We start from the raw sequence: 16,998 nt of genomic DNA on the forward strand, positions 1-16,998 counted from the left end.
CGAAGAGACGTCAGATGAAGCGGAGGGGGAACTCTTACTTTCCCAGAGAATGCCACCACAGACTCGGACGCAGCTCCCGCTACCTATGGCAACCATCACACCAGTGACTATAGAGACAATTAGAGAGCTTATGGCGAATCACCACATGAAAATCTCGGCCGACGTGGCCTCGATACGGGAATACCTGGACGACTCGGGGCTGTGGAGGGCACCTCTAGCACCCACGCACACCAGATAAGAGCTACAACAGGCAGTTGAAGACCTAAGACCGCAGAATAGGCTTAAGGAACAACAATTTGCCACGCAGGAAGATAAAACTCCTGAAGATCAGGGGTGTCGTTGATAACATACCAGAAGCTGAGTCACAACACTTTGCAAGACGGCTCCTCACAACATTGCTAACGCCGAAAATGGGCAGTGTGGTAGTACTGAATGTGACGTCCTGCATACCGAGACCAGCCAAGACGCCATCCACAGCTACAAGGGACTTAGTAATTCAGTTCCAGAACCAAAAAAAAAAACATGCAGTCTTAGAAGCCACAAGGGGCCAGCCAATATACCTCTTTGAAGAGATGGCCCTCACATTGTACTCGGATCTCTCAGGTGGAACACTGGCATGGAGGAGATCCCTGCGGCAATTTACCTCCCCCCTGCGAGCGCAACGCATCAGGTACAACTGGGGCCCAGCTCACGCTCTGCTAGTAACCAAAGGCAACACCATGCACACCATACATGATATCCAAGAGGCCACAAAGATTCTGAGGCTGTTAGACTAACCCCTGGACTCACTTGGTCCACCTGAACCATCAGCGAAGCCCACCTAAATAGTCAGGAAAACAGGTTTGTTCCTGACTCTATAGAGTCCCTAAAGGCCAAAGTAGCCAAACTGAAAGCACAGCTTACTTGGATAATTTGTCAATCAGATTTTTTTACCTTAAATTTGAAAATCACTTTAAATTCTCACTTAAGTGAATAATCCAATTAGTTCACACACACCTGCTATGCCATATAAAGCCATCTTGCAGATGGGTCACATAAATATACGAGTATCCTGGGAGAATTTAGGCGTTCATCAGGCTGAATGTTGGAGTATAATTTATTTAATCTTTTTCCAGAACGGCGCACCAAGGAGTCTGAGAGCCGCACTCTGGAGATTTGCAGAGCTTGCACATCTTGTTCGCCCCCAAAAATGCAGGTTTGTTGCATTTTCCCACTATGAATTTTTCCCCTCTTCTATTCAGAAACATGTTTATTTTTATTTATTTATGTAGTACATAGAATTTATTTTTTAAGAGTTTCTAATAGTACATAAGTAATTATGTAGTACATACCATTTATACATGTACGTATCCCTCTTTGTATTATTCAGTAATGTGCCTGGCTAAAAACCTTATGGTAGGTTGCTCACTAAGAAGCAGGCCATCGTATCCATGCCAGTGAGCTAAAGTATATGTGTAGATATTGTTCAGTTCTAGATTCAGACCATGATTGTCTTTAATCTTTGTATAAGCATCAAAACCATTGCTAAGAGAACCCAAGAAAACATGTTTTAAATCTAAGACGCACTGCACGGTTTGCACCACTTTTGGTAGGAACCAGAAACACCGCACAAGACTTGCTGTTTTAGAGATGCTCTGACCCAGTCGTTCAGCCATCACTATTTGGCTCTTGTCAAAGTCACTCATCTTTTCACTTGCTCATTTTTCCTGCTTCCAACACATGGAATTCAAGAACTAACTGTTCCCTTGCTGCCTAATAAATCCCACCCCTTGATAGGTGCCACTAATGATCTAATCGATATAACACTAACCTGTCAGTGGTTTTCATTTGCACTAAAGGAAAGTGTGTTAAAGGGGGTGAGGGTTGTCAAGTGAACATTCTGAGCAAAATTTTATTTTGCATCACTTTGCAATGCAAAACTAAAAAGGTTTGTAGGCATGTACACGTAGTTGAGAGGGAACAGGTTAAATAATAACCAGTTTAAGTAATATTTTGTTGGATGCATTTGACTTTTTATTTTCCTATACTTTGTAATAGGGTAGAATATGCATAGGTTTCCAATGTTCTACATGTTCAGTTCAGCTGTTGTTAGAAATCCTCCATGCTTTTAAATCTGATTTCCTTTGTGTAAGGTTGTAATGCAAACAAATGCAAATATGTGCACATTTGTGTGTGAATAGGGTTCATTATTGCAAAATGATCAAGACTTTGAAAGCAGATGGATCATTCATATAGCACAGACAGTATGCAAACATCCTGCCCTCTAATTTTACTAGAAGACACTTTTAACTTTGGGGTTTCAGAAATCCATTGTCGTGTACCTTAAATTAAAAAAAAAAAGGGCATAACTTGTTATGATGAATTCCCCCTCTTATAATCCTGCAAATAAAGATTTAAACTTATCTGGAACTCAGCACATGACAAAGCCCTCTGCACTGATTTGTATGCCTTCATATTACTGCTTCCCTCGCAGGTCCAATCAATGCTTCTCATTGCATGCGTGCGCTAAGCTGGGTAGGAGAGTGAGGGAATTAAAAAATTCAATCGCTATCAACACATAGTGGTTGGGAAGGAGCACATAAAGAGCAAGGCAAGGGGAGCAGCTCATTGCGTCTGTATCCAGCACTCCGCTGATGAGAGATGCCTTTTTTTTTTTTTGCACATAATTGACATTTGGCCACCTGGGTGCCTAAGTCACCTGTGCCAGTGGTGCAACTAACCCCTGGCACGTGTAAATATTTCTGTATGTGCAGGGATTCGAGCAGAAACGCTCCATATACAGACTCCCACCACCAAGACTACTTCCAAAAGCAGAAGTAGTCATGGTGGTTGAGGTAACAATTCAAATAATAATAATTTATGGTTTTATAGGTGTGTGTATTATTAGATTTTACATTTTTGTGTGGGTTTATGAAGTATCTTGCTGCTTTATAAATAAATAGTAATAATTTGTGTATGTCCCTAATTCTTTACCCCTTTCTTCTCTGTAACTAGACCGTACCTGGTGAACCTACTTCCTTGTCTCACAAGGATAAGCAAGCGCCATGAAGAGTCTGTACAAGAGACACTTGCTGCTGCTATTCCAAAGATCATGTCCGCCTTTGGTAACTTTGCAAATGACAATGAAATCAAGGTACGTGCTCCAAAACAGAATCTGGCTGTAGTGGTATACTATAATTTAGCCAAAACATTGGATACCAATTAACCTTGTCCCTGAGTATGAGGGACACACAGAAAATCAGAGGGTAAGAATAATATAGAAAAAACAGAATGAAAGGGTGGCAAGAAAAAAGGACTCCCCTTCCGCCATAACACTCTTACTCTGGGGCTCACCCAGGAGCTATTCCGTGACAGAAGCAGAGTCCGATTGTGGTGTAGAGCCCCACACTTCCTCTTCCGAATCTTGCCATTCATCCACGACTGACAGTTTGTGAGGGAGGTCATGTTCCTCATCCGAGGAGACTACAGGTGCCAGTTTCGGTACAGAGGGTGCTGGCTTCTTACCCTGTCTTACGGGTGCCTTTCCCTTAGATTTTTTTAAACCTCAAGCTTTTCCAGTGGCGCTTTTGTGGGCAAGAGCACTCCCTGGAGGTGTCAAAGTCCCTTAGAGTCTGCTACATAGTGAGTCTATTTCGGGGTGGACTGAGCGGGGCCGTGTTCCACTGGGAATGTCTTGGAGAACGCATTCTCCATGGAGGCAGCTACTGCCGCTGCAATCATTGTCTGTTGGCGCTTGGGAGTCCTCCATGGCGACTTTATATAGAAGAGTGGGACACTGAACAACTTGGCACAAAGGGTCGTAGAGGCTTGGGGACTAGGAGGGGAGGTAAGCAGGTAGGTGAGGGAACCTGTATCAGTAGTAGTAGGCCACAGGCCTGTAAACAAAGTCGAGTAATTTATAATATCACTGGGGCTCACCCAGGAAAACAGAACCTGCATCATCACGTTCAGCTTAGCAGCACGTAAAAGGGGGGCTCACCCCGGCCAGAATAAGGGATAAGACCTAACTGGATAACCAACCCAGCAGTGCAGAGCACCAACCTTTAATCCTGGTCCCAATTGAGTCTCAAGAGACAGAGTAAACAGCAGAGTTTGAAGCAGATTATCACAGCAGAACTGTAGAGGATCCCAAAATGGTGACACAGGAGCGTTTCCGCAAAAAACACGCCCCCAAAATGGCCGTTGCGGAAAAACGCGGGAACAAGTCCCAAACGTTCGGGCTGCGAACAAGAAGCCATTCGCGGGATAGAGTTCGGGAGTTAGAGGGAATGGAGCTGGATGCAAACGTAAATATAAGAGCCGGTTCGGGAGCCGAACGTGCAAGCGTTCGGTATGTGAAACCGCCGGATGCAGAAGCACATAGAGAACTCGCAAATCCCTTTTGCGCCATGAACAGGTGTTCGGCGGCGCGCGCGAACAGACGGTAAAATGCACGCTTTAGAGAACCAGCGCAAAAGCTGTGCCCTCAAAATACCCAATAAGGGATGAAAATCAATAAACACAGAGCTAAACAAGCAGGAGTAACAATGTGGTACTTACCTTGTGATGGAGCAGCAAGGTAGCAAGAGGAAGTGCTTCACATATGTGTTCCATTATATGCCCTCTGACTGCTTCTGATTGTTTCTTTACCATTATGAACCATTCAATTTTAATGTAATCATGCATGATAAATCTGTTTTACCCTTTCCAAAATCTAAAAAGGTTTGGACCATTTTCAGTGTTACACTGGTATTCATTGTGCTTCAGAAGTACATCAGTACTGCTATTTATAGTGGGCCTTTCTCTGTAACCTGGCACATATCATATTGTTATAAATTGTCCCCCTGGGTTTGAAGTTAGTCACAAAAGATGGGAACAATCAAACACCATGCTGGCTATAGTGATTATGGTGTCTGAAGTGCTCTAGCAAGCCCTCATTAAGTAGTCATTAAGTAGTCAAACTGTTTTAGAAAACACTCCCTTCCTCCACCTCAGCTTCCTGAGAAATGTTGGCTTTGTTCATTGAGTTAAGTCCAGTAGTGCAGGGCTTAGTTCATTGGCTAAGAGTGATCAGCTGATGTTCTCAACCAATGAGCTAACCCTGCACTGTAGGCCTTGGCTCTGGAGAGCTAATGAAAATGTCTGAGCATGTGCTTCCGTCTGTCACTGAGCTGTAGAGGTGCTGGGGAGCACTGCAGGGCATGAGTCGGGCTTAAAGTACTCTGTGTGCTTTTTGATGATGGCACATTCAAGGAACACTCCAAGCACCCTAACTATTACAGTGTGCTACAGTGGTTATGGTTCCAATAATACCCTGACAATCCCCAATTGTAAGGTAAATAGTCACAGCTTAAAGATGTCTATACCAAGCCCATCTATGTTGCTTAACAAAACGGTTTAATTGTCAAAAATATTTGAAGAATTTTCAGTGACTTTTTCCACTTATTTTTGGTACAGTTGCCTTCCTTAATTGAATCCTATCGACGCTCTAACTCCTCTTTACAGTAATTTATTTTGTGGCAGAAACCGTTAATGGGTTTTCTCCAAAATTGACAATCAGAACCACTGTCTGCAATTTCTGAAAATTATTTTATACTAGCCAGATTTTTAAAACAAAATCTTTGTGGACAGTTTCTCCCCCTCCCACACCCAAATATTTATCCTAATTAATACTAATAATTAAAATCTCAATCTAAAAATAGGAACCATTTTATTTGGTATTTAATTCCATTGCTTTAAAATTTAGACTATTGTATATTTCATTGGTCTCTAATACAAGCTCTCTAAATCTACTATGTAGCCTAATCTTGAAGACAGAAATAATGTTTCTTTAAGCATGTGGTGTTTTTTTTTTAAATTTAATTTATTTATATATATATATATATATATATTTTTTATTGTGTTTTCTTTTAAAGGTTCTCTTGAAAGCATTTATAGCAAATCTAAAAACTAGCTCTCCTACTATACGTCGTACTGCAGCTGGTTCTGCAGTGAGCATCTGTCAGCATTCTCGAAGAACGCAGTATTTCTACACATGGCTTCTCAACGTTCTCTTGGGTAAACAAGACTACTACATATTTCTTTCCTCAGTACATATCAAATACACACATATATATATATATATATATATATATATATATATATGCAGTTTGAACTGTATACTATCCAGCCCAGAATTGTTTCTAGAGCCTTAAAATACAATTATGTGAGTTGACAGAGAACCCATGGAGAAACAGTTGGTGTGTGTCAAATATTACATTTTAATAGTGATAATTGTATCTGACGCACATTGCAAACTATTGTCTGCTAACCAGTTAGTAGAAAAATGCATGTAAATGAAAGAAAATGTAAATAGGAAAAATTGTTGTAAAGACAGCCTTTTTCGAGGGGCTATGGTTACATTGTTCTGTCACATTACAAATTGCCTCTAATCTGATTTAATAAAGATAACCACAAATACGTATGCTTGCTGTCATGCCATACCATTGTTCCTTTAATTGGTGGACCTTGAATGCAATCACTCTGCATAATCCCACGTGCCCTTTTATTACACAGTATGCCATTCGTGGGTTTAGTTTTATATAAACTGGTAGTAGCTCATTTATTAAAATATCTTTCGAATACAACATCTAAAGGCATGCATTCCCAGTAATAACATCTGATTATATTGGTGGATTTATTGTTAAAACAAATAGACTATGTTAAAAAGAGAACTATTAATAAAAAGATTAGCATGTTATTTACTCCATTTCGTGCAATAAAAGAGAAGGTCTCTGCACCAATGTAAAACAAGATAAAGGTTTAAGAGATTCTAGTGTTAGGAATACAGATCTGTATTCCTAACACTATAGTTTCCTCTGCCCCCCTCCCCCCCACCTCGTGGTCAACCCCAGCATGGAACTGGTTAAAAAAACAAAAACCTTTTGTTTACTCACCAGATTACAGCGCCATTCTCCCTCAGAGCTGGGTCGGCACTCCACCTCCTCCATCAAGGGGGAGGGAGCTAATGCGCATGCTTCAATGCTTTCCTATTTTCCAATGGGGATTTTTACTGACGCAGTATGTCCTCATGCATTGCGTGAGGACTTCCAGCGTCTTTTGACCAAAAGTCAAGCAGGAAGTGCCTTTTAGTGACTGCCTGATTGATAACCACTAGAGGCAGTCAAAGTCCTGCAATGTGTATTTATTGCAATTTCTCAAAACTGGAATGATTTTCATTGCATGACCAAGTGGGACTAAGACACTGCACCCGGAGATGACGTAGTCTGGGTGCCTATAGTGCCTTTAAGTACATTTTAGGGTGCGCACTAAGTGTACACATGTTTTGTGTCTGGTCCTCATTAAAGATCAGACAGTGGCCGCTTTATCAGATTAGTGTTTCGCGTTGATGCTGATTGCACTAGCCCTTCATTGCGTAGATTTAATTTTCCTTTTTAATGTAGGTTTTCTTTATTTATTTTTTTTCCCCCACCTTTAGGACTTCTTGTTCCTATAGAGGATGAACACCCAACCCTATTAATATTGGGAGTTTTATTAACACTACGGTACCTTATCCCACTACTACAGCAGCAGGTGAAAGATACAAGTCTAAAAGGGAGCTTTGGTGTGACCAAGAAAGAAGCAGAGGTTTCACCTTCTGTTGAACAGTTAATACAGGTAAATCATTCGGAGAATGTCTGTGTGCAAGAACACTTGGGTATAACCTTTAATTGTTCTAACTTGTAAAGTCTTTTTTTTTTTTATCTGGGGAGATTGTATTGTTGCACTAAATTTTGAGTAAGCACTCACTGTATATAATGATTTTCTTTACCTGTTTACTTGTTCAGTGGATGAGTGGTCACTTTTTGTTTGTGCGTTGTTCGTTTTTTTGTTTTTTATACCTCATACTGTTTGCCCTGATAGTGGAAGGCAAACTATTCTATTATATATATATATATATATTTCCAAAGCCAGGCACTCCTCCTTTCAAATAGCTTTCAAGTATTATCAGCCTAGGTGCAGTCCCGCGTTATATATATAGAAAAGTAATGAAGGGAGCACACTAGGTCTTAAAAATAGTGCAAAATTATTTACTGCATTCCAAAGAATACATCGCTGTGGTATACAAACAAATCAACGTTTCGACCCTGCTGGGTCTTTATCAAGATCACAAGATCTTGATAAAGACCCAGCAGGGTCGAAACGTTGATTTGTTTGTATACCACAGCGATGTATTCTTTGGAATGCAGTAAATAATTTTGCACTATTTTTAAGACCTAGTGTGCTCCCTTCATTACTTTTCTATATATATATTTTTTTTAATTCTTTATTGTATTTGTGCATGAAGTGAACATCTGCGTCTGCACTGCCACAACAGCTGGTGCAAGCATACATATAAAGACATACTACAATGCTAACCGCTTAGCAGACCAGATGTGCCCGACTAGGGCTCCTGCATCTGGGGACACAATCCGGGGTAATCCAGCCCCAAAAAGCGACATTTGCCTACCGCAACCTATCCTACACGACCCGGGAGGGGCTGCTGCATCGGACGGTGCCTTTCCCGGCCAAATCGTTGCTGAAAAGAGGTTTGCGGCCTACACGTGGAAGAGGCCTGGGGAGACGGCCGCTCCCCGGACTCACTAACCGCGGCTGGACACCTCGGGGAACACCTCCCCCCCTTTGGACCGACGGGGGTTATCTCGGTCCACACCAGCGCACCTCACCTACCGCACAGCCTGCTGACGGCTACATCTAGGGTCGTTAGCCAGCCAGTGAGCCCTCGCAACATGGCGGACGCACTTACCGGCAGAAACAGGCAACAGCCCAGTCTAGACGGGAGCGCTATACTGGATGGCATGCTACAACGCATCGATGAACACTTCACCCGATTCTGGGAGAAGCTAGTGGAACATATGAGGACAGCAACTGGGGAGCAGAAGAGCATGCAACCACAAGCGGGTAAGAGGGAGAGGGAGACCCCCACAGGGCATTAACTCCCACCACATACCCAACAACCCACGTAAATATGGCCCACCAACGAAGTTGACCAAGCAAGCATACTACTCAAACCACCCCCAAAGGGGACAGTGGACAGGGACTAACATACAACGCACGACCGCCCAGAACCCCCTGTACAATAAAGTGCCAACTGGCAATGGCCGCCCCACAAGCCTTCCCGGGCCGAAGACCAATAGGAGCAACCCTCCCAGGCACCGACCACACCGCCGGAGAGCAAGCCACCACAGGCGGTGGCGAAACACCCAAGCTCTACACGGCGCCCGACTGAGGATCAACCCGGCCTCACAGAGTTACCGAGTTGGTGGATTAATGGTGCTGGCCTTCACGAAAGCCTGGGGCCGGCAGGCGGCCGCCACATGTCCGCAACCTATTGCCACTGGAGGCGATCCCCTGACCGTGGGGGCCAACATATACAGCACCTTGGACCAGCAAGCCTATGCTCTGAAATCCTGGAACACCGAAACCTACCAGGCCACAGTACAGCTTCTTGCTGCACGCGACCAAACCAGAGTGGAGCTCTGGCCTTCCCCAGTTGCAGAGACTGTCTCTCCTACATGGCCCTTGTGCGGGGTCGGCTGACCCAGGACTGGAACTGGTATAATAGTAGGAGACACTGGCGGACGACCCAAGCCCAAGAACAAACCTGCATTCCTATAATCTGTCATCACTGGTTTATTTACACCAGGTCTGAAGCATCCACCTGCTGGCAACCCCCCTCCCGGGGCATTGGCTGAACTTTTTACTGCTTGGACTGCATTTGAATTGCAGGTTTACTACACAAACCTGCAGCCACTATGCCTTACAGACCCTGCACACTGTTCTCCTTATTTTGTTTAGTGATTTAGTTCTTTCTTTAAGCCTTTGCCTAGCCTAATCAGCTCCTATTAGTTTGCATGCCTCCCAGCGTGTTTGGCAAGTAATTGTATTACTTTAATGTAACTAAGCAACGTCTGAATGAAGCAGATAGGTGTAGATGAGCAAGCGATGACTCCTGCCAAAATCAAAATGTATAGTAACCTACAGCGACTGTTACTACTCACTTAAGCAATTTATTAAGAAAGCTGTAGTCATAACGTGTACCTTGCCTGTACAGTTAATTTAACTTTTACAATGGGCCTGCTAAATGTTACCCAGCGTGTACCTAGACAGAATTGTCACAAATATTTGCAGTTGAACCCCGCTTAGCATGTAACCTACTTCTAACACTAACTTAAGCAAACGCACCGTTAGCGATGTTTAGCCTATTTAATGTGACTCACGAAATCGTTGTTTTAGATTGCATCTTAACACAACTTGTTTAATATACGCTTCTGTTCAAAGCCGCATAAAACTAAAAAATGAGGCACGTCTATTATGGAAATGTAGAGAGCACTGTTACAGCTGTATTGACCCTTATCTTTTGTGGAATACCTTTGCACTTCCCTCTCTTTATTCTGTACCCTTCTTATATGCCTCAATAAAATAAAGATTGACAAAAGACATACTACAATACTGATATGGCATTGAAAAAACATTACACATTTTTCTTTTTTTCTCTCAGAGTAGGAAACATGTAGGAAAGCAAAGTGGAGCACACTGAGAACTAGGCATGAGAATAGCCAGTGGTGGCTGGCAGTTTGCGCTAGTGCGCAGTTTAGTAGCTTGCAGAAGACAGCTAATCGGTTGCTTAGCTAGTAGTTGTGTCAGTAATCGATTTGTAGTAGCCAGGTTAACTGTTTATGTGCCTAATGTGTGTAGTAAGAGATAATGCTGGTATAGTGAGCCCCTAAGCTAGATGTGTTAGCATGCTGGGTCTGAATAGTAAGCTTCTTGTAGTATGTCACCCTGGCTGGTCTAATATGCACGTTCTGGTACAGGCTTTGTGAGTCATCTGTATTGCGGGCGTGATACCTCGCCGTTATGAACCGGCGTGCGGTTAGCCGATACCCAATCGGTCATATCTGTATGACAGGGAACGATTGTCCACCAGGGTAGGGATCCGGGCAAAGTCCCTAGGAAAGCTTTTTGCCGGGTGCCACGTGGAACCCCTCTCTGGGGCTGCTGCACCGCAGGACGTGTGTACGGTGGGTATGTGGTCCCGCTCGCTGTTTGTCGTAAGTCCCTGGCGTGGGTAGTCGCTTTGCGGTGTTCTGACCGTCCAGTGCCACGGTTGTCGGCGGCTCGGCTGTACCTCCATTCGCTTGACTCGTTGATGGGACAGGTAAGGGCTCTCTTGGTGTGTTGCTTTGTAGGGTATGGGGGACACATACTCTTCTGACCTCTGAGTCTCTGTTCAGAAGCCTCACTGAGTGCTGTGGGCTCGTTGAGAGAGCAGCCGTTCACCTCGCTCCGGTGCACATGGCGTCCGCCATCTTGTGTGCTGCGCCCGTATTCTATTATATTTAAGATGCATTTGTTGAGTCTAATAATGTAATACACATGGGGGCTACTGTATACATGTACAGGTTCTAAATGTTTAACATTCAACTAGAACATTGTGCTAAATCTTGAAAGTCCTGTGCTACTAGTCAGACATAAAGGTCACTTGCTGTTGCAAACCTTGTGGCTTAGAGCAGGTTTCTACAATATCTACAGAGCTTTAATATGCAGGTGCTCTCTATAATTTAATACCATTCTTATTGGCTGCAAACGTCATCTGTGCATCCACTGTTAAGCGATGGCTTTTAAACACCACTTGGGATCCTCCGAGGTAGTCAAGTGCTCTATGGCATGCTTACCAGGGCTCAATTTCCATTTGCCAATGGCTGGTGGAAATTTGTAGCCTTGCTAAATAGTCGCAAAATTACAAAGCGCTTGAAACTTTTTTTTCCCCCCCCCCTTCTTTTCGACCAACAACAAAAATGGATGTGAGACTGAACTTGGACACATGTCTATTTTAATTCTATGTAACTATAAGCACTAAAATACATTTGCTTTTTAACGTCACTTTTTGTTTCTCATTTCTTTACCCAAGTAAAGCACTATTGAAGTGCTTACTTGAGATAAGTGCGGCAAGGGTAAATGTAGTAAATAAAATAAATGGGAAAACTTTCTTCGTTCCTCTTCTGTGTTCAAGAGGACATCCCCTCATAATGCTGCGCATTCGTTCAGATACTTGTGGAGTACATTCTCCTACATGTGCCTCTGCATGGGTTAAACTGATTTACATGCCATGCTTTGGCTGTACTGGGCATGCGGCGCAAAATATCAAATCTTACGAATTTCAAAAAGTACAACCCAAAGCAAACTTTAGTCAGCTAATAGAATGTTGAAGAACCCACATGTGGCAGTTCCTTCGTATAATCACTAGAAAGCTGCAACGGTTACAAACTAGTTTAAATGTTTTATTACAGTGATAATACGTGGTTAGATGTCCTCATTTCCCTGCACCCTTATGGTAGTCACAAGTTTAGATAGCGGCGATGAATGCAATTGAGCTGTGGTTAAAAATAAATTAATTTTTTTTTCACATCCATCATACAATAAATTGGATGGGTAAATGTTCTGTTAGAAAAGCTTGTGTGACTCTTGCCCTATTTAAATGATGACTACATCTAGCTAACTTGCTGACCCTGGGACATGAGTACCAATGTGCACCCACTACCTCCAAATAGACAATTCTGATCAATTTGCATGAGCTGTTAGAGAGGGGAACGAGTGGGTTTCTCTGCAATGTATAGCTCTTCCATAGAAGTCTTACACACTGTTCCTAGATTTTTGGATGTGTGTCCTCTTTGGGACTCATTGACCACCTGTGTGGATGTACATTGTCAGATTATGTTCAGTATCACCTAGCACTGTGAAATAATACTGCTTTAACAATGAATTTGGTTGCGAATATGTCTGTTGGTGGGAAGCAAAACGTATACACTGTTTTGATTTTGTTTAATCTGTCGATCATTCTCTTACATCTTTCTTCTAGTAGAGGAATAGTGATTGCTGCCATATGACTAGAACATGAATGGTATCTTTAAATCTTACTAAAGCAGTTTGTAAATGCTTCAGCCTAAACAATGGTAAAAACAATAGAAAATAAATAAGTGACATCGCATGTAGCTATACTGCCAGGAACTAGCGAGCCTCAAGCATCATTTTAGCCTTAAAATGGTTGTCATTGGATTGCTGCTTCACATTTTATTTTTTAACCCGGGTGGAGCAGTGAAGTTTAGCAGTTGTCCATTTTTTCTGATTAACCCCTTAAGGACACATCACATGTGACATGTCACGATTCCCTTTTATTCCAGAAGTTTGGTCCTTAAGGGGTTAAGAAGCAATAAATGTATGCAATGTAGGTTTATATAAATAAAACTGTAAAATAGATTTGTTTTCTTCTGCTCCTCATCTTCTAGAAACTATAGTCCTCGGCTGTGTCTGTTTTTTAACCTGAATATGAGGGATATTTTGTTGTTCCATATAAACTTCAGATAAGCTTTTACAATTGAGTCCCCCACTTTGTTTTTTCATGTACCTTGTAGGTTTATGAACTGACATTACATTACACACAGCACAGAGATCACAATGTGGTGACTGGTGCCTTGGAACTGCTGCAGCAAATCTTTAGGACTCCCCCGATTGAACTCCTTCACGTGTTGAGTGCTGTGGGGGGAATCGGGCAGGTCAGTGTTTCCAGGGATGAACTGCAAAGCCGCAGCCGCAGTGGCAGCATCGTAGATCTAATAGGTAAGCAATGTACTTAGGTTCTTTGTTTTGTGCAAATTGAATTGAGAGTTGTGTGTCACTGCAGCGGGCTGTAGTGGTTATGGTGCTTAGTGTTTCTTTTAAAATGATTGTATTACCATAATGGAGGTAGTTTTTTTTTGTTTTGTTTTTTAAGTAAAAATATTGTAAATCACTTTCTTGATTGTTCTTATTAGATTAATACACTTTTTTTTTAAAAAAAATTTTTAAGCCTAAATTAAACAACAAAAAACTGTTCTGTCAAACTTAACCATCATCAACTGGGGAGCTGTGTGTGTACGTGTTAAAGTTTATTGTTATGTGATAGACTAATGGAAAATGTTAATGCTATTCTTTTTGGTATATTTTGTATATATTGTATATTTCTCATAACACCACATGGTTTTAGGGTTGTTCATTATGCTGGTATTTGAAACCTGAATTATTTCAGATAAAAATACTAAAATACGCTGGTTAGAATCACTCTTAACAATCTACGCTCTAAACATTCTCGCCTGTCATGCAAAATTCACTAGTGTGACAATGGAGGAAAATTTACTGCGCCATTTTGCAACTTATCCTAAGCTTCTGTAATGACAAAAAAAAGGTTCAAATGCCTAGTGAAATTATTTGGGGCAGGTGGACATGGGAGAAAATAAACGATACACAGGTTCCATTTAATTTTCTTCACACCTCATAAATACATATATTTTAAAAGTTGTTAATAAAGTTTAAGTTACCGGTCCTCCATAAATTTCCAAACTTCTCATTGTGCTCATACAGCTGGATCATTCCTCGTAGAATTGTTCTGAAAGCCTTGGCTAGTCATGTTTTTTTATACCTGTGAGCGAAATCTGAAAGGAAGACTGTGAGGAATGGGCTAACACTATAGCCAATTGGGTTTTATTTCTTCCTGCTATACTCTTTGCTACATATAAATATAATATGGTAAAGCAGTAAAGGAAATTAACAGTAGTGTTAGGAATACAAACATGCATTCTTAATACAATAGTGATGGACAACCTATTTAGGTGACAGACTCCCCTCAGAATTGAGTTAAAAGATATTTTACTTACCCTATCTTCATTGCAGTGCATCTTGATGACCTCCCCCAATCCAATGCTTCCCCATACGAAAGCATTATAAGGCTATTGCGCATGCTTGGCAAAAGGCTGCACTGCACCAGTCAACATCTCCTAAAAAAAAATAAAAAATGCATCTCTATGGGGAGCGTTCAGCTTCTCCATGCATAGTGTGGAGACTCTGGACGTATCTGTTGCACACAATGCAACACTGAAATAGGAAGCACCTCTAGTGACAGTCTAAAGGTGTTACGAGGCAGTAATATGAACGCTGCCTTTTCTCTGAAAAGGCAAAGTTTGCATTGCTGGTTCTGCAGGGAAATGCCATCGACTCCAGAACCACTACATTATGCAGTGGTTCAGGTGAATATAGTGTCCCTTTAAGTCTGATAAGATTAAAGGAACACTATAACATTGGAAATACAAACCTGCCCCTGTCTCTACTTCTGTATAAATCCCTCCCGTGTGCCATAAAACGAAGGAGCTACTTTCCTTTTTATTTCAGCACAGAGGCTCCAACGACGCTACTCCCCTTTCCATGGCCCATAACATAACCGAGGAAGCATGGCACGTCGAGGCGCATTGGGGATCTAACACGCATACTCATTAAAGCTTCTGCATCGCGTCACCAAGTCTTACTCAGTGCAGTGGAAGCGCCTCTAGTGGCTGTCAGGAAGACAGCCTTTAGAGGGAAGTTTAACTTTGCAATATGATCATTGCAGTTTAATAAAAAATAAAACAATATTTTACATTGCAGGGTTAAAGGACAGGGCTGCTGCACACAGACCACTTTATTGGGGTGATTTTAGTGGTTCTTTAAACAGACATAAGTTAAGAAAATAAAGTAACCATAACATCTTCTTCAGTAAACATTTGCAGGTTAATTACATTTCTAAATAAACCTAAACATGGGCATACCGTTAGAACTTTGGTGCTTACTTACTCTATATCATCGATCTGGAACTGTTCTTGTAAAAAACAAAAAATACCTGATCTAACTAATCTTACAATAAACTCAAGCGGTTTTACTTTGATTGTGACATATTTATAATAGAGTGTTTATATGTGAATTAACTCATGCAAACCTGAACTATAGTGCGTATTTCCTAGAGTTTCACAAAATTCTATCTATTATTCTATTAATGTATGTTATAAATATACACCTGTCTTTAGCTACTAATACTTACATTTTTGATAGATGTAGGAGGAAGCTACAGTAACACACCTAATAAGGTTAAATATATATTCAAGCTTTGCAGAGCAATTATTAAAGGGCAATTATACTAAAGCAAAATGCACAAACTTCATCCTATGCGATTAAATTCTATGGCTGGCTGTGCATGCGCTACAAATTTTTACATCCACTAATCCCCTTGGCTTTAAAGTCTACCTGTCTGGCATTAAAATGACAGTTGTCCTTTATGACCCTCTCCATATCGTTGGTGAATTTGAGGTGCTATTGTACCAGATATTGTACATTATACCTAACAGCTCTGTGCCGCTCTGTATGGTGACCTTACTACCACAGTTATTGTGCATCACACTTGTCTTATTCCCAGAATGCTAAAAATATACAGAGGGTTGGAATAATAGTGGAATGGTGGGGTGCTCAAATATACACCAAAAAAGGAATGTGGGGCGGGGGGATATTTTTCCTGTTAGTGTTGCTGTAAAGACGAAAATATATGCAAAATACAGATTACATTTTAAGTAGTTTTGGCAAATTTAAAACCTTTTGGGTTTTTTGGTCTGTACATTGTTCCCTTAAAGGGACACTATGCTTAACATAACCACTACAGCTCAATGTAGTGGTTTTGGTGTCTATATCCTCTCCCTGCAGAGTTAGCACTGTACACTCTGAAAAGGCAGTGAACACCTAGCAACTTCTATAGTGGCAGACGGCAGTCACGCGGTCACTCAGACGGCCACTAAAGGTGCTTCATAGTCCAGTGCTGCACTGTTTACAGCACTGGCGTTCTGTGTGTCCACACTTTTCATGGAGTGCTGAACGTTCCCTCTATAAGGAGATGCTGATTGGTGCATAGTGGTGTTTTACAGCACATGTACAATAGCCTACCACTGCTTTCCTATGGGAAAGTATTTGATTAATATTGAAACTATAAAGATTGATCTCAGCCATAGCAGTGGGGCCAGCCAATGGCAAGACTGGCGTGGCATGGGGAAAAAAGGGGAGTGAAATTATCTTTTTTCTGCACAGAGGACTGCACAGTCACCTAAACCGGTTTGTATTCCTGACACTATAGTGTTCCTTTAATCTGCA

The 16,998-nt window shown here is 41.7% G+C and overlaps 1 protein-coding gene across 1 annotated transcript in view; it reads left to right on the forward strand.

Moving 5' to 3' along the window:
* The window catches only part of HTT (huntingtin), a 188,178-nt gene that overhangs the window by 59,737 nt on the left and 111,443 nt on the right, over nucleotides 1-16,998 (forward strand). Inside the window, exons 5-9 of the mRNA XM_063457723.1 lie at nucleotides 1,116-1,195; nucleotides 2,995-3,133; nucleotides 5,895-6,036; nucleotides 7,457-7,635; nucleotides 13,434-13,638. Of these exons, the coding sequence (XP_063313793.1) occupies nucleotides 1,116-1,195; nucleotides 2,995-3,133; nucleotides 5,895-6,036; nucleotides 7,457-7,635; nucleotides 13,434-13,638 (745 nt within the window). The remainder of the gene's footprint in view (nucleotides 1-1,115; nucleotides 1,196-2,994; nucleotides 3,134-5,894; nucleotides 6,037-7,456; nucleotides 7,636-13,433; nucleotides 13,639-16,998) is intronic.

The sequence above is a fragment of the Pelobates fuscus genome, chromosome 6 (assembly GCF_036172605.1).
Source record: "Pelobates fuscus isolate aPelFus1 chromosome 6, aPelFus1.pri, whole genome shotgun sequence".
NCBI lineage: Eukaryota > Metazoa > Chordata > Amphibia > Anura > Pelobatidae > Pelobates > Pelobates fuscus.